The following is a 25,568-nucleotide window of genomic DNA, read 5'->3' as shown; positions in this document are numbered from 1 at the left end:
TTTTGATTCTTTTATTAGTTTTTCTATATCACCCATTTTAAATTCTGGGGCTCTTTGTTGCACATAAAATAGTTTATCTAACGGTGTTATAACCTTTCTGCCTAGAAATAACTCAGCAGGAGTTTTGCCCGTTGTATCATGTTTTGCGGTCCTAAGGGCGAAAGCAAATTCATTGACATAGTTATCCCAGCTTTTATGAAAATTTTTAACATAACTACGGATAATTTTCACTATATTTCTGTTGACCCATTCCGCTATATTTGATTGCGGCCGATACGGGACCATTTTTAAATGATGTATGCCCAGTTTTTGACACATGTCTTCAAATATATTACTTACAAATTGAGGACCATTATCCGATATACCTTTTAGGGGCGCCCCGTATTTTAAAATATATTTATTTAAAATAGAATCAGTAACTAATTTCGCGGAGGCTCGTTTCAAGGGAACAATTTCGGTCCATTTACTAAAATGATCAACCATAACAAGGAGATAGCGATTTTTATTTAACTGACTTTTTGGGAAAGGGCCCAATAAATCGATGCCGATTATTTCATTTGGAAATTCGGATTTAATACTATTTAGAAACCCGGCCGGGCGGAAATTAATATAATTAACGGCTTGACATGTTGGGCAGGACTGGACATACGCCCTTGTTAACTTTTGCAGTTCAGGAAAGTAGACTGCCTCGCGTACGCGTTGGATAGTTTTTCGAATACCAGCATGAGAAGCTAAAGGGCTGTCATGGAGCTCTTGCAGGATATTTAATCTAAGACTAGCTGGGATAACAGGTCGAAATTCGTTGTTGGAATTCGTAGTTTTTGTGTAGAATAATAGACCATCTATTAGTTCGTAATGGGCCGCCCTATTTCTTATCGCCACAATATCTTGGTGGCTAAAATTTTCAGGATCCTTCAAATACTCATAAATACTTCCAAACTCAGGATCCTTACCCAGTTCGGTTATTACAGTTTCTCGGGAATTTATTGTACACGCTGTCAGCATTGCAACTTTTACGGTATTACCCTGTTCGTCTAATTTAATTCGTGATAGGGCATCTGCTACGATATTTTCCTTTCCGGGGGTATGCTTGATTACCAGATTATATTCTTGCAGCTTGAGTGCCCATCTTATTAACCTTGGGGATAAATTTTTCCCTGAGTACAATCTAGTTACCGCCGCATGATCAGAATATACTGTTATCGGCGCCTTTCCAAAATAGACTCGGAACTTTTGCACTGCTAACAGAACTGCAAGTGCCTCTCTCTCGGTCGCGGAATAGTTTCTTTGTGTTTGATTTAAAGTTCGGCTAAAAAATGCCACGGGCTGCTGATTTTGCGAAAGTACCGCTCCTACAGCATAATCCGAAGCATCCGCTGAAATTTCTAAATTTTCATCCTTTTCAGGAAATTTCAACACAGGGGCTTGCGTTAATGCTTGTTTTAATTTTTCGAAAGCACTATTGGCTTCGGCAGTCCACGAGAATCTTGCCTTTTTCCTTTTTAATTTTAACAATGGCTCAGCGATAGCCGCAAAATCTTTTATAAAGGACCTATAATATGAACAAAGTCCTAGAAAAGAAGAGAGCTTCTTTGCCGTGTTTGGAGTCGGATACTTTTGTACAGCGATTATTTTTGATTCATCTGTCTCGATCCCTTTTTGCGATATTTTGTAACCTAAATATTTTAATTCAGGGGCTGCAAATTTGCACTTTTCGACATTAACTTTTAGACCGGCCTCATTTAATAAAGAAAACACCTGTCTTAAATCCTGTATATGTTGGTCGAGATTACCACTAGTAATAATGATATCATCTAAATAGATAAATGTGGACTTTCCAAGAACAGGTCTTAACACAATGTCCATGCATCGCTGAAATGTTGCTGGGGCGCCTGAAAGGCCAAACGGCATTCGCAAAAATGCATAAGTGCCAGACTTGGTTATAAAAGCAGTCTGAGGCACGTCCTCAGGCCTGACCCCTATTTGAAAATAACCATTCGTTAAGTCTAAAGTCGTCATAAATTTGGTTGATTTTATGTTCCTTAAAATTTCTTCTATGATCGGTAACGGATATACCGGATATTTCGTTATGGAATTTAATTTACGGTAATCAATAGCAAATCTCCACCTTTTTGGATGCTCCAAAGGATAATCATTATTTTTCTTACATAAAACCACCGGACTAGCATAACTACTTGAGATAGGCGTTATGATCTTTTTACGTAGCATATCGGTAATATGCCATTCTATAATTTTTTCCTTATTCTTATCATACCGGTATGGTTTTTGACGAACCGGCAATGCATCTCCAGTGTCAATACTATGGTTAGTAACCTGAGTAAATCCTGGAATATCACTAAATAAGGAAGCAAATTCACTTACCACTTGTCGGATTCTATCTTGCTCGTCATTAGGCAGGTGGTCAAGATTTAACCTTGGCGGTTCAACCTTTTCTACACGCACTGGTTTCATCGTCAGCTTAAGGGACGCTGCATTAAAATCCAGTGTAGCTTGTGCGTCTGAAAGAAAGTCTATTCCTAGGATTAAATTTGCTTGCAAATTCTTTACTATAAAAAACATCACCTTTATTTGTTCGTCCTTGATACGGACATATAGCGGTACTTTACCTATACACTTACATAGTTCTCCTTGCGCCGCTAACACTGTCGTATTATCCGAATTATATATGCGGTATTTCCGAAAATACTTTCTAAAAAAATCTTCTGCCACACAGGAACACTGCGCGCCTGCATCCAGGAGTGCGGTGGCTGGGATATTATTCACCAAGACTTCAATCTTCGGAAGAGTCAGATTTTTCACCATTACTGTATTTAACTTATAGGAAGAGGGGTTTTTGTGGCCTTCGGATTTCCGCACCCTCTCGTCAGCAGAAATCCGTTTTAGTTTAAATTATTTTTCCTTTCCGTGCTTTCCTTCTTTTTCCACTGGCCTTGAGACTTTTTTCCTGGGTTGCTATTGAACTGTCGACGTTCGCCGGCTGTTTTTGAATGCTCGGGTTTCCTTGCCCACTGATTCGCTTTTTCTCCGTAGCCGTGTGCTTGAGTTTGCTGTAGTCTTGGCGTACCAAATTGGTTTCGCTGTTGATATTGGCGTCTTCTTTCGACGTCCGCCGTTCTTCTACTTTCAAACTGCATTGCTAGCTCAAATAACTTTTCCAGTGTAGTCGGATTTCGTAATTCAATAAAGTCTTGCACTTGGGGTAGTAACCTCGGCAAAATCACTTGAATTATTTCAGGATCCGGACGGTTTCCATACAAGAGCTTGAAAACGTGAATTTTTCTTAAAATAAAGCTCGAGAGGTTTTCCATTCTTTGTTGATATATACTGAAAAGTTCTGTTTCTAATTTCGCACGATCCCTTACAACAGGGAAGGCTTTTAGTAGGGCAGTCTTGAAATTTTCGTAAGTATAGGTGGGACTTCCTGCTTGACCCAAGAGACTTCTGCCGATACATTTGAACCAGTTAAGCGCTTGGCCCCTCAAAGCGCTGGTAGCTAAGGTAACTTTTTGAAACTCGTGCACGGGGTAGAGCATGAAGTGGTCATCCAATTTTTCCAAAAAACTGGTTACCTGTGAGTTTCCATTAAACGTTGCTTCTGGTTTCATCGAAGCGCGCATGGTCTGGACGATGTACCCAAATCCTTCCAGGGCGGCAGCTGGCATTTCTGGATTCTGAGCCGTTTCTGCAGGCAGCACAGGTTCTTCCTGAAACTCGGCCATGGTTATTCTTCGTCGGGCGCCACTATCAGGTTCAATGTTTCTTCTTACCTTCTTCGGAAACATACAATGACCTGACTAGAACAGAGAGCTTACTAAAGCTATGTTCACTAATTGTAGTAAGTAGACAGGATACAGACGAAGGGTATACAAAACCCTTTATTTTTCTTTATATACAATGACTTCCGTACTTCGGAATACAATGACCCTCCACTCGGGGTCTAACGTAAAAGATATCAAAATAAAACTAAACTCTAATTTAACTTTAGAATAAGATTGGCCTTATAATAACAGGAAGCGTATGTAGCACAGAGACTGTGAACACTACAATACGTTTAATTTATCAAGAGGATTAAAACCTCTGGCCTGGAAGGCAAATAGCAACTGCATAACTTCTAAGGTAAGCGGCCTGCTTCGAACTCACTGCTTCCTCTCTTCTGCTTGGCAAAAAGGCCACACTTAAATACTTGGCGTTCGCCAGACAACTTTGCATAAACTCCTTCACGCTTATAATTCTGGCCGGAAGTAGAAAATAAGAAGTGATAGTAAAGATTTAAAATAAAATAAACGTTAGTAAAACTTAAGATCCTTACAACATATATTTTTTTTTTCTTCATATTTATGTAGTACACAATTTGAAAAGGTTGAGAATCCCTGGTTTAGGCTATTTGATTATGGTAAAAGCATCTCAGGTTTGTCTGCCTAAGTTGGGGTACTTTAGTGGAGGATTTTCTAGTAGAAACTGGATCGTATTCACATTATACATGGTGAAAACTATGAAAAACCCATACCTCAGCTACGATTTCATATTTTTTATTTTATAATTTCTACATGCCATCTTAGTAGGTTTAACCCTCTCAGCGTTACAGACGGATTGTTTCGTATTGAAAGATGGCTTTCCAAATCGTCGGACACGAATTATTTTGCCAGCTTTTGATGAATCCGAAAGCATTTCAAACGATTTTTTCTGCCTTACATTTTCAGCCTCAAAATCGAGGATGAAATATTCTGTACTGTCGTTCCCTCCGACCTCCTGTCATGCTTAATTGGTAGTGGGGAATCCTTAGAGGAAGACATTACAATGGGAGGATCATAAATAAAAACATCAAATCCAGCTGTACCATCTGCCGACCTAAGGGCGATTTTCGTGCTGAAACTGGAAAATACTGGAAAGCCTTCAATGCAAAACTTTCTGTATGTGAAAAATTTACGAAACAAAATTTCTTCTGCAAAAGTAAATTTAATTTGCACGGAACCCATGAATAACTTTTAAAGAATTCAGCATCACCTAATTTACAAATAATTTTTTACCATAGAATAAATACTTAAATATGTATCTTACAATGACTGTAGAAACAGAGAAATTTTATATAATTTTTGGTTTAGCTGTGCGCATTGATAAAAGTACTGCTTTTTTTAAAATTATTATAACAGTTCACAAAAAGAGTTACTTCAATATATATTTTGAACAATTGTTCTGAAATAAAAATGAGATTTTTGAAAGAGTTCAAATCTTGTAATTCCATTTCAAAGTAATGTGTCATTTATATGTTTGTATCGAAATTCATTTAGTTGTGTGAATGTGAAGTATGGACATTTTATTATTAAAATATGAAGACAAGGTGCGTTTCTTTAAAGAAAAATTTGCTTTACTCTTCTGATTTCTCATCTAAAACAAACTAATTGAGAACCTTCTTTGGCATGATATGAAAATCATTCGCAAATGATATCGTATTTGATTAAATTGCTTTTTGGTGTTGATAAAATAAAGTACTGAAAGTACATGAAATTGTATGATGCATTTTTTACCCTAAGCAAAATACTTCCGTTTTACTGAATGTGTTATCGAAAAGAAAAAGGTCTGAACGATATTTGATTATGAATACTTTACTGTTATGAAGATGTGTTTATTTCTAAATTTCGACACGGTTGGGACATAAAATTCTGGATGCAAAAAATTTCGAAAAAGGAAATAAGAATTTCCGATTATTTGTCTATATCAAGATTTGAAATGACACAATTAGATGCTCAGATAAAGATAGACAACTTTAACTTTCATGGAGGACTTTGGATAATAAAACAATTTATTTACGACTAAGGTTAATTAAAACAAAGGAGGGTTGTCTCTGTATGGGAAGAGATGCCTTCTTGGAAGACTTTTTGAAGAAAACTGGCTCGTATTCATGTTACAAGTGGGAAAACTCAATTGAAAACTCAATTCAACCAGATCAAACTACTAGTGTTCAGTGATGTTACTCCTCTGCCGCTAGTGGACGTTATTTATGACTAAGGACTGATGAGCTATGTTAAATTAGGTACTGATTACCATTTATTTAAAAATTCATTAGTTAATACTTATGATTGTGGTTTTACTAAAAAGACCAATATATGCATGTATTTCTTGAAATCAGTTTTCATATCTTATTAACATTTTATGTGCAGTTTTTATGGCGTCCTTCCTTCTTGTCCACTCAAATAATTTCACAGCCTAAGAACAAAATAGAACTATTTAAAATTTAATATCTATGCTTCGTTTGAAATATTTCTCTTTGGTTTGGTTTACTTGAAAAAGTGTTCGAAGGCTATTTTCCAAAAGAGGGATGTCTTCATGCAGAACTGTGTAATAGAAAATGGCTTCTATATGCATGTTACACAATAGAAAAATCATGAAAACATCCATGCAGCCAGCCCGTTATCTGGGATTCAAACCGAAATACCAGTGTTCAGCAATTTTGCTGCTTGGCTGTTGGTGGACGTATCCTCTTTTGAGATAATTATCATAATATTGTTAAGGATTTGGTATTTAAATAGCTAATGTTAGTTGAATTATGAATTAAATTGTTTTATTCCCTGTGCAGTGCAGCACGTGACGAATATTAAATTAAAGCTAAGCCGAAAAATTAAAAATACAAGAGCACGTGCATTTAACATTTAATAAATAAATATTTCTTTTTGATTCCGAGAAGTTCCAAAAAATTCTCGCACGCGATTTAAAATCTTATAAAAGGAGGAAAACCTCTCAGTTCGTGTGATTTTAGTTAGTTTGTTTAGTAAACTGCTCTTGTTGACTGTAGCGAATTCGCGGATTAGCTCTCTTTAGCTGTTTTGAATTAAGTTCTCTTGAATGTTTGAGTAACAATCAATGCTTACTCTTGTGATTTACATTTCCAGTGATGTTAATCTTGTAATTAGTACTCTTGGCTCTGTGCCTAAGAGCAGTAAAGCTTCAACTGAGGACTTTCTAAGCGGAACTGGCTCATATTCCCGTAATTAATACAAATGTGGTAATATTATTCTTGTCACTGTCAATGATACCCAACGTACGATTTGGTATTAACTTTCGGAGCAAAAGTACATTGAGAAAGAAATCAATTTGGGGAGAAATAAAAAAGGGCTAATTTTTGGAATATGGTAACAGGTAGTTTGGCAACATTTTGATAAGACGATAAAGGTTACTAGCTAGGACTTCAGCAGTGTACATGGATAAAGTCAAGAGTGTGCGCAATGCCATTTTTTTGCAATTCTAGGATGTTTTTTTAAGTGAAAATAGGTCGACGTGTACATGGATACCGTGTATGTGCAATTCTTAAAAACGCGGCAAGCAGTTTGCGATTCTGCACTTTCTCCCAATTTCACACCTAATCTTCGTCATGATTAAGCACTTTTGCTCCATAAAAGTTCTAGCGTAAGCGTAATTCGACTAGCAGATTGTTGGGAAAAAATATTGAGTAAAAAAAAAAAAAAAAAAAATGCCTTTACTTCATGAAAACAAAATGTCATCAAACAAAAACTAGCAGGGTTGGTCACCAAATTTTTGCCAAAAAATCGCCAAGTTACCATAATTCAAAGATTAACCATAATAAAGAATTGATGAAATAAGTATTATAAAAAAACAAAATTCTTTTATATCTGGGTCATTTGTTACCATTTACTTTGTGTTTTAATATATTTTCATATTTTATTTCAATATTCCTTTATAGAGTAACAAAAAGACATACTATTCACTAAATTAATATGCAATTATCGTTAATTAAAGTGCATTTTGGTAGTAGATTCATGATAGTTGTAATGTACACATGCTTCAAAAAGATTCCAGGACTAAACAATTTTTTCAGTGAAACAGAACAGTGAAAAAATTGTTTAGTCGTGCAATTTTTTTGAAGCATGTGTACATTACAATATTCTGGGCAGAACCATGGTTTCTAATTTATAATAAATAGATAAATAAAAATAAAGTAGGCTTCCGCAAACGACAGTTTTTGACTCATTTTATTACAAGTGTATGAAGAAAATTTCTTTTCGTTCTGCAAAAGAAATAAATATGTCATTGAATAATATGTTTTTCGGTGTGCTATTAGAATAAGAAATCCATACTCGTCTGATGCAAATTAACTGATATATATTTTTAACCAAAATTTTTCAGAAGAGATTTCAAATATTACTTTCAAGCACTAACTACACAGAAGTTGCATTTTTAAGTTTTTAAATGCAATTTTAGATCGTTTCAGCATCTTTTATAAGTGCTAAGAACAGTCTTATTTCTCTAAATTTTCTTTAGCAAGGTAAGGAACAACACATTCAGTGGCATTTTATCGCACAATCGCTTTGCAAGCACTTATTTCACACGTCTCTCATGCATTCAAAAACGGAATAGTCCATAATTGAAAGCCTAATCTTATTCATTTAATTTCTTACATTAAAATCATAACCGCGTGTACTCTTTTTAAGATGTTCCCGGATAAACAGCCATTATTCTAAAAGAGAAATGATAAAATCATTTGAGATATAAATTTTCCTTCTCAAAACAAAGTATTTATTTTGCCAAAATATAATCGAAAATAATTTTAGAGCTATGAAATAAATTCAAGAAGATGACTAAATATTTTAAAATTCATTCAGTTGTATAAGAAAGTAAATAATGGCAGCACAACATTATACAGTCAAAAGTCATTAATCCAGACTCGTCGGGACTTCGGCGTTTCCGGATTATAGATCATCAGTTTAAATCTCGTAAGATGGCATGCAGAGATTCTAAAATTAAAAATATGAAACCGCAATTTATGAAATAAAGAACAATTATGATCTCAAGGGTATAAAAATTTACCAAAAAAAAAAAAAAAAAAAAAAAAAAAAGCTTAATATTTATTTGTTTACTTTATTAAACATTTCTTTCAATGTAAGTTGTTTAAGTTGCTTCATTTCATGTGATAATACTTTCTATTTAATTCTATTAAACAGACATAGTTTCTTGTTTAGTTACAAAGTTCCGCTGTTCAAGCCCTATAATTGCTGTGTCGAGAATACCGACTAATTTGTCAATCGAAATTTTTTCGTTTTCACTAACCTCTCTGTCACATTCTTCATGTCTTTATCCATTTTTTGCAGCAATTCCACTTTTTGTTTGTTGGACATCGAAACATACTTTCGTTTTGTAGATCCTTTGGAAGTTCCAGCATCGGAAATTCTATTTGACATAATCGAAAGTTCAAGTTTACTTTTATAAAATTGCTCTTACAGTCTGCAAAAAATAATAAGCGGGATCCAATTCGAAGATTAAGGAACAACGCAATCATTAACATTAACTGAAATAGATAATTAGATAATTTTAGCTTACACCGTCCATTATACATTAAACGCGCAGGTGAAAACGTATTCTGCACTTGCGCACACACATATGTGCAGTAGTCAAAGTCTTACGCGCACGTGTAAAACGCCTGTGCGCATGTGCCAACGCGGCCCATGCGCAGAAAGTTTTTAGCTTTGAGGTCCGGATTATGGGTGTCCGAATTAACGACTTTTGATTGTAATGCATCATCATAATATCAGCTGAGAGCTGTAAAAAGTTTCATTCCTACTAAATGGTTTATATAACTCTCCTTTTATAAAAGCTCGAAAGAGGAGAATATATATATATATATATATATATATATATATATCATGTGCATTTGGTGACTTGACGTATTAAAGGCATTGTTGTACAGTCAAAAGTCGTTAATCCGGACTCGTCGGGACTTCGGCGATTCCGGATTATCGATTTTTCCGGATTATAGATCATCAGTTTAAATCATGTAAGATGGCATGCAGAAATTCTAAAATTAAAAATATGAAACCGTAATTTATGAGATAAAGAACAATTATGATCTAAAGGGTATCAAAATTTACAAAAAGAAAAAGCTTAATATTTATTTGTTTATTTTATTAAACATTTCTTTCAATGTAAGTTGTTTAAGTTGCTTCATTTTATGTGATAATACTTTCTCTTTAATTCTATAAACAGACATAATTTTTTGTTCAGTTACAAAGTTCCGCTGTTCAAGTCCCGTTAATTGCTGTGACGAGAATACCGACTAACTAGTCAATCGAAATTTTTTCGTTTTCACTAACCTCTCTGTCACATTCTTCATGTCTTTATCCATTTTTTGCAGCAATTCCACTTTTTGTTTGATGGACATCGAAACATACTTTCATTTTGTACGATCCTTTGGGAGCTCCAGAATCGGAAATTCTATTTGACGTAATCAAAAGTTCAAGTTTACTTTTATAGTATTGCTCTTACAGTCTACAAAAAATAATAAGCCGGATCCAATTCGAAAATTAAGGAACAACGTAATCATCAACATTAACTGAAATAGATAATTAGATAATTTTAGCTTATACCGTCTGTTATAGATAAAACGTGCATGCGAAAACGTATTCTGCGCTTGCGCACACGCAAATGCGCAGTCGTACGCGCACGCGTAAACGCCTATGCGCATGTGGCAACGCGGCGCATGCGCAGAAAGTTTTTAGCTTTGAGGTCCCGATTATGGGTGTCCGAATTAATGACTTTTGACTGTATATAATATAAATAGTTGCTTGTTATATTATGAAATAAGTGTGCAGCGGCAGCGCCAAACAGGCGATATGGACTTAAAAACTGTACAGAAAAGCGCCAATTGGCGAAACAGTAAACCCGTTTGGCAAACCTACAGGCTGACGGAGAGAGAAGATTTTTCCCCGGCAGTCAAGTGGAACTACTTCAACAAATGTGTGCGTCTCTGTTTTCGCCGAGAAATGTAAACTTGTGTACTCGCATCTGTACTGTGCTCTGAATTCCTTAAGCCGTTATAATGTACCCGGCAACTGTTACTTTTCCTTATTAAATTTGATTATTAATTGTAACATGTCTACCTAACTAAGATTTCGGCTTTCCTAGTTAATGTTAGGGATATTTTCGTATGCACGTGTTACTCACACGTACATCATTGGTGACCCTGTCCCTCGCTCCTTCTGTTTCGATCCCTAATGACTATCTGTCTCAATCTTTGTTTAAAAACTAAGAATATGCCTTATTTTGATGCCAATGCTCTTCCTTATGACTGATAAAGGCTCAACCCTATTTATTTCCTCCTCATTTTATCGTACGGATTACACGTGGTTTATCACACTTAAGGAGGATTTACAGGTATGTGGTCAAATTTTTTTAATTATCTGTGATTGGTCTTAATTATGTTTTTGTGATATATTTTGCTCTAAAATTATAGTTTTAATTTAATTATTGATTGTTTAAAATTGATCTTTGGGTAATATTCGTACTCACACTTTTATTGGGATATTGAATGTCTTCATTATTTTATTCTAAATTGATACTGTTTTGATAAGGTATAGTGCAAAACATTAAGTTTACGATTTACGATATATTTATAATTGGCAACCATGCCAGGATCGGAAGGCCAAACCAACGAGGAATCGAATATGGCGGTTCTGGAGCCACAAATCTCACACGTGGCAGTCAAAATTCCCCCTTTATGGAAAAATAATGTTAAACTTTGGTTTATTCAAGTTGAAAGTAACTTTGCTTTAGCGAAGATTAGTAGCGATAGTACAAAATACAACCACGTGGTTTCTTCGATAGACCCTGAAACTCTTTCCGCAGTATCAGATATTTTATTTAATCCCCCAGCGACGGCTAAATATGATGCCCTTAAAGCTAGGTTAATAGTAGAATTCTCGGATTCGGAAAGCGAGCAAATACGCAGACTTATTTCTGAATTGCATTTAGGGGACGACAAACCATCTCACTTATTGAGAAAAATGAGAGAATTAGGTGGAAACTGTATAACTGACGAATTTTTAAAATCATTATGGCTGCAAAGGTTACCTTCCGAGGTGCATGCCATTTTATCAATAAGTTCGAAATCCTTAGACAATTTAGCAAAAATGGCTGATAAGATAGCTGAAGTGCGCACGCCAACGAACAACAGCGTGTTCGTGGTCCAGGCAGCTTCGGCGAGTTCCCCCAGAAACCCTAACGGTTCTGGTGCCCCCCTTGAGGAGCTTAAGGCCTTAAGGAGTGAAATCTCTGCCCTAAGTAAACAAGTCGAGCGACTCTCCCGCGGAAAAATGAGGAATAATTTCCCCCGGGATCAACATAACAAAGCACGTAGTTTTTCGCGTGGGCATTCCCGAGAGCGTGTGAACAATTATTGTTATTTTCATTCGCGATTCGGTAATAATGCACGAAAATGTCGAGCACCTTGTTCCTTTTCTCAGAACACTACGGCTCAGGAAAACTAGTAGTAGCGGCTGTCGATCGAAATTCATCGGCAGTCGCGCATTCATGTCGTTTACATGTTTACGATGACAGATTAAATTTAAACTTTTTGATTGATTCGGGCTCGGATGTTTCATGTGTGACACCGACTTCTAAGTTTAAGAAAATGCATCCTGATTCGTTTCAATTATTTGCCGCGAATAATTCCAGAATTTCTACGTATGGAACAAAATTGTTAACTGTGAATTTAGGACTTAGACGAAACGTTTCGTGGAAGTTTTTAATCGCCGATGTACCAGTGCCTATAATAGGAGCCGACTTTTTAAGGCATTTTGATCTTTTAATCGATTTAAAACGAGGTAGGCTTATCGATAATACTACGAAATTAACTCGTATTGGTTCTCCTTCCGATTCTAAAAATTATTTTTCGGTAAAGTTAATATCTGGTGATTCACCATATCACAGAATCTTGAAAGATTTTCCGGAAGTACTGAAGTTAAAATCCGATTCGGGTAGAGTAAAGCATAGTACGGTTCATTACATCGAAACAAACGGTCCTCCTGTGCACAGTAAACCGCGTAGGTTAAGCCCTAAGTTATACGAAGCAGTAAAAAAAGAATTTCAATTTATGATAGATCAAGGTATTTGTAGACCATCAAAATCAGCATGGTCATCACCTCTTCATGTAGTTTCTAAAAGTTCGGGTGACATACGGCCAGTAGGAGACTACCGAAAACTAAACGCGTGCACCGAACCCGACAGATACCCTATACCGCATTTACAAGACTTTAATAATATGCTTAGCGGAAAGACAATTTTTTCAAAAATTGATATCATTCGGGCATATCATCATATACCAGTCCATCCAGATCATATACCGAAAACTGCAGTTTGCACCCCATTTGGTCTTTTCGAATTTCCGTTTTTAAATTTTGGACTGTGCGGAGCAGCTCAAACCTTTCAAAGGTTTATGAACGAAATTCTTGGAGATCTAAAATTTGCCTACATCTACTTAGATGATATTTTGATATTTAGTGATACGGAAGATGAGCATAAATCTCACCTACGTACTGTTTTTTGAAAGATTAACTTCATATGGATTGACAATTAACGCTTCGAAATGTGTTTTCGGCGTTCCGGAAATATCTTTTTTAGGCCATATAATCAATAAAGATGGTACCAAGCCTTTGACGAACAAAGTGGAACCGATACTTAACTACCCACTTCCTAAAACGGTAAAAGATTTGCAGAGATTTTTAGGATTTTTAAATTTTTACCGTCGATTTTTACCCAACGTAGCCCAGAATCAAATACATTTAACTTCGTATTTAAAAGGGGCTAAGATAAATGATAAGACAATCCTGAATTTGTCTGAGGAAGCGCGGAGTGAATTTCAAAAGTGCAAACAGCTAATCGCTAATGCTGTTCTTTTGGCACACCCGAAGAAAGATGCCCAGTTGGTTTTACAGGTTGATGCGTCAGACTTCGCGATTGGTGGAACGCTATCACAAATAGTTGATAGAAATTTACAGCCTCTCGCATTTTTCTCACGAAAGCTTTCGCAGGCGGAAAGGAACTATAGTGCGTATGATCGAGAGCTATTGGCAGCTTATGCTGCTATTAGGCATTTTAAGCATATGTTGGAAGCACGGAACTTTTCTTTAATCACCGATCACAAACCGCTCACGTATGCATTCCGACAGCGTTTGGATAAGTGTTCACCTCGTCAGGCTAGGCAGTTAGACTTTATCTCCCAATTCACCACTGAAATTCGCCATATAAAAGGTTCGGAGAATATCGCTGCCGACGTACTTTCGCGTATAGAAGCAATAAGCATGCCTAACCCTATCGACTATGAGGAAATCGCTAAAATGCAAGAAATCGACCCAGAATTACAAACATTGCTTAAAGAGTCAAAAGTTCTACATCTCAAAAAACTTACCTTACCGAATTGTAGCTTACCGATATATTGTGATGTGTCAACAGGTAACGCCCGCCCTTACATTCCTCCGGCATTCCGTGAGAAAGTTTTTGCCACCTTGCACAATTTGTCTCACCCCGGCATTCGCACATCAACAAAGTTAGTATGTTCACGGTTTGTTTGGTCTTCCATCCGCAAAGATTGCGCTAAATGGGCACGGCAGTGCATTCCGTGCCAGAAAGCAAAAGTAAGCAGGCATACTAGAACCCCGTTAATGAAGTTTCCAGACCAATCACAGAGGTTTGATCACGTCCACCTTGACCTTGTTGGTCCCCTACCTCCTTCTCAAAATAATTATTACTGTCTAACTATGATAGATAGATTTACTAGATGGCCCGAAGCAGTACCCTTACCAGACATAACAGCACGCACAGTAGCACAGGTTTTCTATGACCACTGGATTACTCGATTTGGTTGTCCGACTGTTATTACTACCGACCAAGGGCGACAGTTTGAAAGTGGCTTATTTTGAGCCCTTTCCCAATTATTGGGAATCAAGAGGATCAGGACGTCTCCGTACCACCCACAGGCGAATGGACTGATCGAGGAATTCCACCGTCCTTTGAAAGCTGCCTTAAAAGCGCACGATACCAGTGACTGGGTGGCTGCCCTTCCAACGCTGCTGATGGGTTTCCGTGCCGCTCTCAAAGAGGACATAGGAGCAACCACTTCTGAACTGGTGTATGGAAAGACTATCCGTCTCCCAGGAGAATTTTTTAATCCGACACCTCCGGATGCGTCCCCCAAACAGTTTGTGGAGGATTTAAAATCTCACTTTGCCAGTGTCCGCCCGACCACGACTTCTAGCCATGGCCAGCGAACATGTTTCATTCATCCACGCCTTCACAAGTCCACATATGTGTTTATGACATATGTGTGACGGAGTTAGAAAACCACTTCAAACTCCTTATGATGGACCATTTAAGGTGCTAGAAAGACGAGATAAAACATTTGATCTCGAAATAAAAGGGACTAAGCAAACAATCTCCATAGATAGACTGAAACCCGCTTTTGTAACCATGGACTCTTCTCAAGTTGCTTCCAAGAGTGTGAAAAAAACTTCGGACATTTGTATCACCCGTTCTGGGCGATTAATCCGACCCCCGCATCGGTATGTCACATTTCGTTGACACTGCGGAGGGAGTATGCAGCGGCAGCGCCAAACAGGCGATACGGACTTAAAAACTGTACAGAAAAGCGCCAATTGGTGAAACAGTAAACCCGTTTGGCAAACCTACAGGCTGACGGAGAGAGAAGATTTTTCCCCGGCAGTCAAGTGGAACTACTTCAACAAATGTGTGCGTCTCTGTTTTCGCCGAGAAATGTAAACTTGTGTACTCGCATCTGTACTGTGCTCTGAATTTCTTAAGCCGTTATAATGTACCCGGCAACTGTTACTTTTCCTTATTAAATTTGATTATTAATTGTAACATGTCTACCTAACTAAGATTTCGACTTTCCTAGTTAATGTTAGGGATATTTTCGTATGCACGTGTTACTCACACGTACATCAAGTGTGTCTGGAGCCCATTCAAATACCCTGTAGAATTTTAACAAATTATTTTGTAGGATACAAATATGCACATGCTTTTTATGAAATATGGCAATATAAGTCTGTTTTATTAAAATTAAGGATTAATAAATTAATTTTAATATAAATATATTACTCTACATAGAGAAATCTGTAGGCATTTTTATTCCCATTATTTTATTATTATTATCATCGCAAAAAAATAATAGTCTTTATCTTATAATAAGCTAATTAGATTAGTGGAAAAATACGACCTGTGAAACTTTTTATCCTCCTTGCTTCAGTTTTTCTTATGACAGTTATGCACTTTCTTTAATTTGATATAAGATCCACTTATTTTAAATACTTTTCTTCTAAGATGTTTTATAAAAAATAAGAAAATAATGCTAGCGCAAAATATTTGGTTGAAAAGTTATGTAAAACTGGGTTTAATACCCCCAAAAAATAAATAAAAAATTATAACAGATTTTATATTAGGTCCAAACGGGCAATTTGTTTCATTTACAGACACATACATGTTTCGAGAGCATTTGGGTTAACACCACTTTGGGTTAAAAATATTTAGACACAGGCTCGCAGGTCGTGGACAAAAATGTTTTATTCCTTAGTGTTGCCATTGCTCGCTTTGAAATTGTTGAGTTTTTTAATCAAAAATCCGTTAAAGTTTTACAGAATATGAAATAAACAATAAAAACATATTTCAGATTCTAAATTCGGGCTTCCAAGTGTCCTTGTTCGGGTGGAGGACTGTGTGATCCAAAATGTGATGACTCTAGGTAAAGTTGTTTTTCTGCAATGCGAAAAACATTCATACGTTCTCATTATTTAGTTTCTTTTAATGAATACAGAGCGATAATATTTGGTGGCAACAGTTTGAAAAATGATTCGACGCAAAATGCCGTTTCGAAACTAATAGCCCTTCTGTACTAACACTCATTTGGAATTAAAACTCATTTGGTTAAAAAGGAATTTTAAAATTAAAAACATTAAAATAAAATTCAGAAGCTTTCAGATTTTATATTACGCCCAAACGGACTTTTTTGACGCTTTGTGTGTTACCTTTATTAAATACATTCAAAAGTCGTTAATTCAGACACCCATAATCCGGACCTCAAAGCTAAAATCTTTCTGCGCATGCGCCATGTTGACGCATGCTCATAGGCGTTTTACGCGTGCGCGCAAGACATTTACGACTGCGCATATGCATCTGCGCAAGCGCAGAATACGTTTTCGCATGCGCGTTTAATGTATAACGGACGGTATAAGCTAAAATTATCTAATTATGTATTTCAGTTAATGTTGATGATTGCGTTGTTCCTTAATCTTCGAATTGGATCCGGCTTATTATTTTTTTGCAGACTGTAAGAGCAATTTTATAAAAGTAAGTTTGAACTTTCGATTATGTCAAATAGAATTTCCGATGCTGGAGCTCCCAAAGGATCTAGAAAACGAAAGTATGATTCGATGTCCATCAAACAAAAAAATGAATTGCTACAAAAAATGGATAAAGGTATATCCTTTGTTTATCTAACCATTCCAAAATCTGTTTATCAATTTCACACTGCTCTGCGCGGGGGAGGGATGTGGCGGTGGCGTGCCATGAACTGGAAGTTGATCTGTCACCACTATCCTTATCTTCAGGGCAGATGTTTTTATTTTATTCATCTTATAATTCCTTACTAAATGTAGTATTTAATCTCAATGTACTCCCTCTTTGATATGATTTAAATCAAATTCCTCGTCATTATAAATATCAGGAATACAAATCAAATAGTTTTCTGGTTGCAATTTTCTAATTTCGGCTATGCGTAAGGTACGCATGCGCGCGTTGAAAGAAATGTTTAATAAAGTAAACAAATAAATAAAGCTTCTTTTTTTGCAAATTTTGATACCCTTTAGATCATAATTGCTCATTATTTTATAAATTATGGTTTCATATTTTTAATTTTATAATTTCTGCATGCCATCTTACCAGATTTAAACTGATGATCTATAATCCGGAAAAATCGATAATCCGGAATAGCCGAAGTCCCGACGAGTCCAGATTAAAGACTTTTTACTGTACTTTAAATGTTCTTCGCAATTAAAGCACATAAATTCCAATTCAATAGCAATATCATAAAATATTTCAAAACAGCATATCTTTAGAATTTCCGATAAATAGTCTCGCACGCTGGAGATAAAAATATTTTATTCATTACAGTGTTACCACTGCTCGCTTTGAAACTGTTGAGTTTCCTAATCAAAAATTCGTCAAAGATTTACAAAATATGAAAGAGATAATAAAACAAATTCGAACTTCCAGATTCAAAGATTATTAATAATTTAATTTTTTTAAATATAATACAGGATGATAATATTTGGTGGCAACAATTTAAAAGTTGATTCGTTTATAGTGAAACGCTATAAAATGCCGTTTTGAGACTAGTAGCCCATCTGTCCTAGCGCCCCTTTGGGGTTAAAAAAAAAACTATGAAAAATGAATTTGTAAATATATATGTATAAAATCCGTTTTTAAATTTTGTATATATTACTCACATATTTATTATAAAATTGAAGCATTTTGCAGAAGATTTTCCTACAAAATGCGTTCTTACATTCAGTTGAACATCTTTCTCTTACAATACTGAGAAAAGTTTAGCTCTATTCCTAAAAACAGATCAAGTATTTTCAAATAGGGTGCATGTTGAAAAGAAACGTTAATGTAAAATGACTAGAATAAAGAACAGGATATACGTTGAAAATTAGGGAAGGGACGATAAGAATGAAAGGCAATGTGCATTGTCATTCTATGTATTATATATGGCACCTTTGATGAGAAAAAGACCTTTTATTTGCTATCCAGGAAAATCAGTACGCCCTCCACATGTATAACTATTATCTGTTCGTATAACTTGGCTCACGCTGTAAAATTTAGAGCGATGCGAAAGAAAATTCGAAAGTGCAGTTTACACTTAAATTTTTCCAATATCGATATTACCTGCTAATTGCATTAAAATTAGCTAACTACAGAGCACAAGAAATATAGTAAGACTAGAATTCTCTTATTGTGAGTGTAGAGTTTAGTACTGTATGCGAACAAAATTTTTGAATTGGTTTCGTCTAGTAGAACCTTGCTAATAGCCGAATGATAAAACAGTTACCGATAGTTTGATTTAGGTTCGAACATAGGTGAATGGGATGACTGCATCATAGGTGTTTTGTGCTAAGTCAGTTTTCATTAAAAAGCCCTTCACGATGGCAGCCCTGGTATGTTTGCAATAAGTATCTCTCCTATGTTCTGTAATATCCAAATAGTATAAACTATTTTTTATTGAAAATGAATAAATTATGCTTTTTGTTTTGTAAAAAAAAAAAGTATCTTGTTGAATTTTAGTATCTTAGAGGAAAGAAGGAAAAAAAGTTTATATATTTATTTCTAACTGAACCAGCCAGCCACACGAACAAAACTTAATTTTGTTCCTTTTAGTTGAAGTAGAAATATATTGTGCATTTTGGTGAGTAAAAAGGTTTTACACATTTGTTTTGCCTTAGAATATCTGTTTTGTATTTTGTTTTACGGAAATTAAAATCTTTAATTTTTTTGTTGTAAACCCTAGATGGAGAAAACATTCTCTGTATAAAAAAATAGCAATCACAGATGTACATAATAATAAATAAATATGAGCCTATAGGAAGCAAACCTGTAGCCAACACTTTCTTATAAATATTCAGATAGATTGTGATCATGTTATCCGGGATATTCGTTGAAATTAGTTGAATTTCTGTTCCAAAGCTTACTTTTACTTCCGTGTATGCCTTATATAATTTCTAATATTCACACTTTGAGCATGTATATTCTTGAACACATAAATATTTTTGAGAAAAACCTAACTGAAAGAAGATGAATTTAATCATGATCAATTCTGCACAATTTTATTTTAAAATTTGTTAGCATTTGCATTTTTTTTAGCACAAACATATTTTTTTCTTTTCATATTTCAAAACTTTAACCATTTACACCCTTTAAAAATAACTGCATATTATTATACTGAAAAATGAAATTTAAGAATGTATAGAATACTGGGTAATCTTAATTCATTATATCGAAAACCAAATTATAAATATTTATAAAACTTTTATGTTTCTGCATTAGGTAATTACACTGAAAGTAACGCTGATAGAAAATTGCCTCTATTTAACTATAATATTTTGACAAAAAATATTTTCAATTTTCCGACTGCACATATAAAACTTATATTCAATAAAGCGCATCAAGAGCGTTGGCCCATCAGTGAATGAGCAATAAAGTCTCTGTACACTGAGAATTCAAGTTTTGGCAAACGAGCTCACTGTGTAGGCATTTTCTTTGTTTCCTGCACGTGCAACGTGTATACAAGACAGTTTCCCTCAGAAATTTCTCCACGAAGAAATCCCTACCCTTAGGCAGGTGGCCTTTGAGTGCTTTGCCATAGTCAAATTAAATAAAATTAAAAAAATAAGTAAGCATCATGAGCATTAGACTAGATTCTCTGTTTAATTCTTTCTATATATATAGAAAGAGAAAGAATTAAAGCCATGAGATTAATAAAACCATAAGAATCTATCAAAATCCAATGTCTTTTTTCATTAATGCTCTCATAATTTTTCAATGCAGGAATTTCTAAGAGCACCTGTTTATTTGCTCTTAGCCCCCTCCAAATAAGTAAAAATTTTCAAAAAAAATTTTGAAAAATGAATTTCATTTACTTCCAAAATATTACATGGGTATAAAGAAATACCTTTAGATGATTGATCTGTGATGTGACAAAAGCTGAGGAAAGCTTCTTCAATATTGAGATGAGTCAGTATACAAGGTGCGGAACAAAAAAAACGAGACTGGTAAAATAAATCATTGTACTTAACAGTATCAGTTCTTCTGTGCACCTTTAAGGGAGTCCCCTTCAGCATTCACACACATCTGCATTCGGTGCTGCCATTGCCGATAACAGTTCTGGAGCGAGATTTTTGGAAGGTCCTTCAGGAGGTTTTCTGTTTTTGCCCGAACCTCTTTAACTGAGGTAAAATGGCTTCCCTTTAAGCAAGATTTAACTTTAGGAAATTAAAAAAACTGCCGCATGACACCATGTCAGGTGAATAAGGAGTATGCCCCATCACAGTAATGTTTTGCTAATCAGAAACTGCTTGACAAATAGGGCCATGTGAGCCGGTGCATTGTCCTGGTGCAACAACCATTCATCATTCCACAACCGTGGCCTTTTTTCCCTAATTTTTCGACAAAGTCTTTTTAGTGCTTCAGTGTCCTAGTGTTGATTAACAGTCTGACCACTTGGAACCCACTGAATCATTACAATTCCATTAATATCAAAGAAGACAGTTAACATTGCCATGAATTTTGATTTTGACATGCGTGCTTTGTCTGTTCCCTTTGAAAACGACTTGTGCCATTCAAACACACGTGCGCGAGACAAAGTTTCGTGTTCATAAGCCTGTTAACATTTGAAATGTTTCTGTGGCTGATTTCTTAAGTTTCACAAGAAACATGATGTTGATTCACTGTTTGGTTTTTTACATTAGACATTTTTTTACAGCAGAATGCAGTTGCAAATGTTCACTCAATGATGCAGTACTCCCTACTGGCGTGGTTGGTTAAGTCGATTCTGGCCACATGGATAGAGGAGGTGTGTGGGATGACTTCACCAAAATAGTTGTTGCCAACTCCACTTTTTTTCAAGCTACACACCTAGTTGCATTTTTTTTGTGTGTCACACCTCGTATTTGCTTCATCATCTTTGATTATTTTTACATAGCTATAAATAATGCTTTTTGTAAACTGTTTTTTGATTTAACAAACTCAGTGATTTCAAAGGGAGCAATGGTAATGCTGTATGGAAAAAAAATCTCTTTATCTCTAGCTAGTCTATCGGAAATTTTGAAGATAGGCATTTTTAAATGTTTTTTTATATTACTGTTTACTTGAATATTACCTGGTTTAAGTGCGAAGAACAGGGTATTAAAGAAATAAAGGTAACACACAAAACATTAAAAGAATTCCCTTTGGGTGTAATATAAAATTTAAAATCTTTCAGCTTTTATTTTAATGTTTTTAATTTTATAATTTTTTTCTAAAGCCCAAATGGGAATTAGCCCAGAAGGGCTATTAGTTTCAAAACAGCATTTTGTGTCAAATCACTTTAAATGTCCGAGTCACTTTTGAAATTGTTGCCACCAAATATTATAGCCCTGTATTGTATTTAAAGAAACAAAATGAGAATTTGCATGAACGTATGTATGTTTTCCCATTGTGGAAAAACAATGTTGCTTATAGTCATTAAATTTTGGATAATATATTCCTCCACCCAAACATGGGCACTTGAAAGCCTGAATTTGGCATTTATCATATTTTTATTGTCTATTTTATATTTTAAAAAAATGTAACAAATTTTTTAATAAAAATCATTGTTTTAAAGTGATCAGTGTAATTATTTTATATTTTGTAAAAATTTAACTAATTTTATATTGTAAATTGAAGTTTAACAAAAGTAGTTAAATAGAAATTAAAAGATCAAACTCATTAAGGAAATTAAACAATTTAATTAATTGTAATAAATTGCCTCAGGCTCTTTTTATAAGTGTATTATTTTATGTTTTATAAAAACTTAACGAATTTTTGATTAAGAAACATAGTTTTAAAGCAAGTAGTGTAATTAATAAAACATTTTTATTTTAAGTGTGCAAGACAGTCTGTCCTAAATTCAAAAGATATGTAGCTTTTAAATACTTTAGTCCAAAGTAGCATTAGCCCAAATGCTTTCGAAGCATGTATGTGTCTATAAATGAAAAATTTGCCCGTTTGGACCTAATATTTATCCTATAAAAACTGAAATTGTTTTCATTTTTTATTTATTTATTTTAGGGGTACTGAAGTTTACATAACTTTTCAACCACTTTTTTTTGTGCTTACATTATTTTCTTATTTTTTATAAAACATTTTAGAAAAGTATTTAAAATAAATGGATCTTATATCATGTTAAAGAAAATGCTTACAGATTGTATTTTTTAAATAATCTAATTATCTTTAAGGTAAATGCTATTATTTTTTATGATGATAATAGAAAAATAAGGGGAATAAAGACACCTAAAGATTTCTTTTTGCAGAGTTATATAAAAATAAATTTCATAATCCTTAATTTTAGTAAAACAGAATTATATTTGCATGAAAAGAAAAAATGCCTTCAGAAGCATTTCGCTTCTATTTGGAAAGAAAAAAGTACTTCCTAAGTGCTTGTAAAGAGAAATAAAAAAGTTCATCTCGTGCATACGTGCTGCCATCTGTTGGTCATCCCGTAAGTGGGTGCAAAATTCAATGTTAGGCTTAGCTGCGATGATATTGTGGCTCCATCTATCGGTGGTCGCAGAAGCTGGCCAGAAAAAGAGATTTAGGCTTAGTGAAGGTCTCATCTGCTGACATCTATTGGAGAAGTCTGAAGTTGTCTAATTTTCGTCGTCAAAGTTCATCATGATCATTTCTGCTCGGAATCCCGCTTTGAGCTTATCTGCTGGTGTTTTTCGCTGCTTGAATTCTTCCAATTTGTGCTATTATCATCTTTAAGAAGTTAGATATCTTGTCATTATTTAGCCAGGTGACTGCTTCACTGATATCATTAGGTGGTTTGATTTTCCTTTAAAGCTTCTGACTGTAGGAAATTTTGGCGTGCTTAACTTTTCTGGGATGTCTGCTGTTTTTAGCATCTCAGAGAAGTTTTCTTTATCATTTTTAGGAGCTGCTGGCTGGGGCTTTTGTGTTTTCTTCTCGAATTTCTTGCAATATTCAATGCATCTACAATAACTCGAAACATGATCTAAATTGCAAAAAATGCATTTCGGCTTTTCTTCTTTTTTAAGTTGGCAGGTGTTACTTTTCTGATTCTCACCACATTTGCAGCACTGTTTTATTACAATACATTTGTGAGAGTCTCCACTCTTGACAGCGGTAGCAATGTACCAGTCTTTTCCTTAGCGTAAATTTTTCGATGGTAACTGAAAAACTGAAGACATTGCTTAAATTGTGAATTAGCTGTCCTTGTTCATTCTTATTAAGTTCAAGTAGAAAAATCGGTAGTTTTTCTATATTATCCTTGTGTCCTTTTGTAAACTGTTTCACTTTTAGTATTGGGTATTTTCTGCTGTCTTAATTTTCCAGAATTGCTTGTGCCTTCACTGAAGCTGGGAGCCCTTTCAAAATAACTCTTAGCAGTTTTTCATTATGTGGTTGATAAGAGTGCTTTTTGTTGTAAAAGACATCTGCATATATTTTTATAGTCAGTCATCGTTGACATATAGACGTAGATGTTTTTTGCTTTTACTACTGATTCATATTCTTTCTTGCATTCCTTTTTGAGAAATTCATCCATTTCGAGCCAATCAATCTCATCATGAGGGAAGACAATGGGTGGTTGTGGTTCTTTGTAATTCGTGTTATTTCCTTCATCTGGCTGCTGCTGCAGGATTTGAAATCTATTAATCTGTCAATATCCATAGGTTTCGGCTCATCTACTATTTTTGCTACCTTTTTAGGAGTTTTCCATTCGCTGTTGATCGTTTCTGGTTTTTGAGTTTCTTCGATACTTCTGTTTTTTGAGTTTCTTTGATACAAGTTCTTTTCTTTCCGTCTTCTACGCTTGGAGATGTGGTGGTCTGCATTTCTTTAGGAGTGTCATCCTGTTTTGTCATTACACTTCGGATTTCATCAATTCCATGTTTAGTAATCATTTCAATTAAAAACGGCAATTCCACATTTTCATCTTTTAACTTCAGTATTTCTTCCTGAGAAAGTGGAGTGGTATTTGGATATAATTTCCGAATCATCGTATGCAATTCTTCCTGAGAAACTGGAGTATTGTCTAATTTCTTCTTTTTAGTTTTCGTTGGTTTAACTGCTTGGTAAGACGCAGGGTTCTTCATAAACCCTCTTCGTGATGTGCTGGGTAACGAAAAAGTTGACTGCTCGGAACCAGCATCACTAAAATCATTGTCATCACAAGATGGTGTCCTAAAATAGGACATTGTATGAGAATCCCGAAGGAAACACATGCAAAATAAAGGTCAGAATAAATGAAATTCAGGAGCTAATATCGACCGCCTACGGGACTGGGTCTAGCTCTGATGATACTTGAAGATTATGTTATTTCACATAATTGTAAGATACCTGTTTAGGTATTTATTCCATGCTAAAAGAAATTATTTGTAAATTAAGTGATATTAATTTCTTTAAAAGTAATTCATGGGTTCAGTGCAAATTGCATTTTTTTTTGTAGAAGAAATTTTGTTTCACAAATCTTTTGCATACACAAAAATTTTTGCGACAATTTCAGTTTCGGCACGAAAATCGCCCTCAGATCAGTAGATAGTGTGGCTGGATACGAAGTTTTTGTTTATGAACCTCACATTGTAACATCTTTCTCCAACGATTGCTATTTCCCACTACCTGTTGAGCGCATCAGGAGATAGGGGGAATATTCCGTTCCCAGTGATTTTGAGAAGAAAAATATAATTGGGGAAAAAAAATCATTAAAAAAGATTTCGTATCTATCAAAATCTGATGAGTATTTTGCATGTAATGATATGGAAAGCCATCTTTCAATACGGAATAATCCATAGGTCCTAAAAGGTTAAAGATGAAATAGTTTCATCTCGGGGTTCTTGGACTATAGTTTAAACCTAATTTTCTATCATGAATGGCTTTTCTTCGTAAAAATTTTATTACAAATTTTTCATCTTTAGGCAATTTCTAAATAGATAGATCCA

General features: G+C 35.0%; 1 protein-coding gene across 1 annotated transcript in view; it reads right to left on the bottom strand.

The window, feature by feature from the left end:
- The window catches only part of LOC146994850 (uncharacterized), a 157,504-nt gene extending 132,454 nt beyond the window's left edge, over window positions 1–25,050 (bottom strand). The window contains exon 1 of the mRNA XM_085824577.1: window positions 20,543–25,050. Within this exon, the coding sequence (XP_085680703.1) occupies window positions 24,327–24,854 (528 nt within the window). The 5' untranslated portion in view covers window positions 24,855–25,050 and the 3' untranslated portion in view covers window positions 20,543–24,326. The remainder of the gene's footprint in view (window positions 1–20,542) is intronic.
- Window positions 25,051–25,568: the final 518 nt, after the last annotated feature.

The sequence above is a fragment of the Stegodyphus dumicola genome, chromosome 10 (genome assembly GCF_044657685.1).
Source record: "Stegodyphus dumicola isolate Sdum_Otavi_A_Nest chromosome 10, ASM4465768v1".
In the NCBI taxonomy this organism is placed as follows: domain Eukaryota; kingdom Metazoa; phylum Arthropoda; class Arachnida; order Araneae; family Eresidae; genus Stegodyphus; species Stegodyphus dumicola.
Note: the sequence above shows the minus strand (reverse complement) of the source record. Positions and strands in the feature narration are given on the sequence as shown.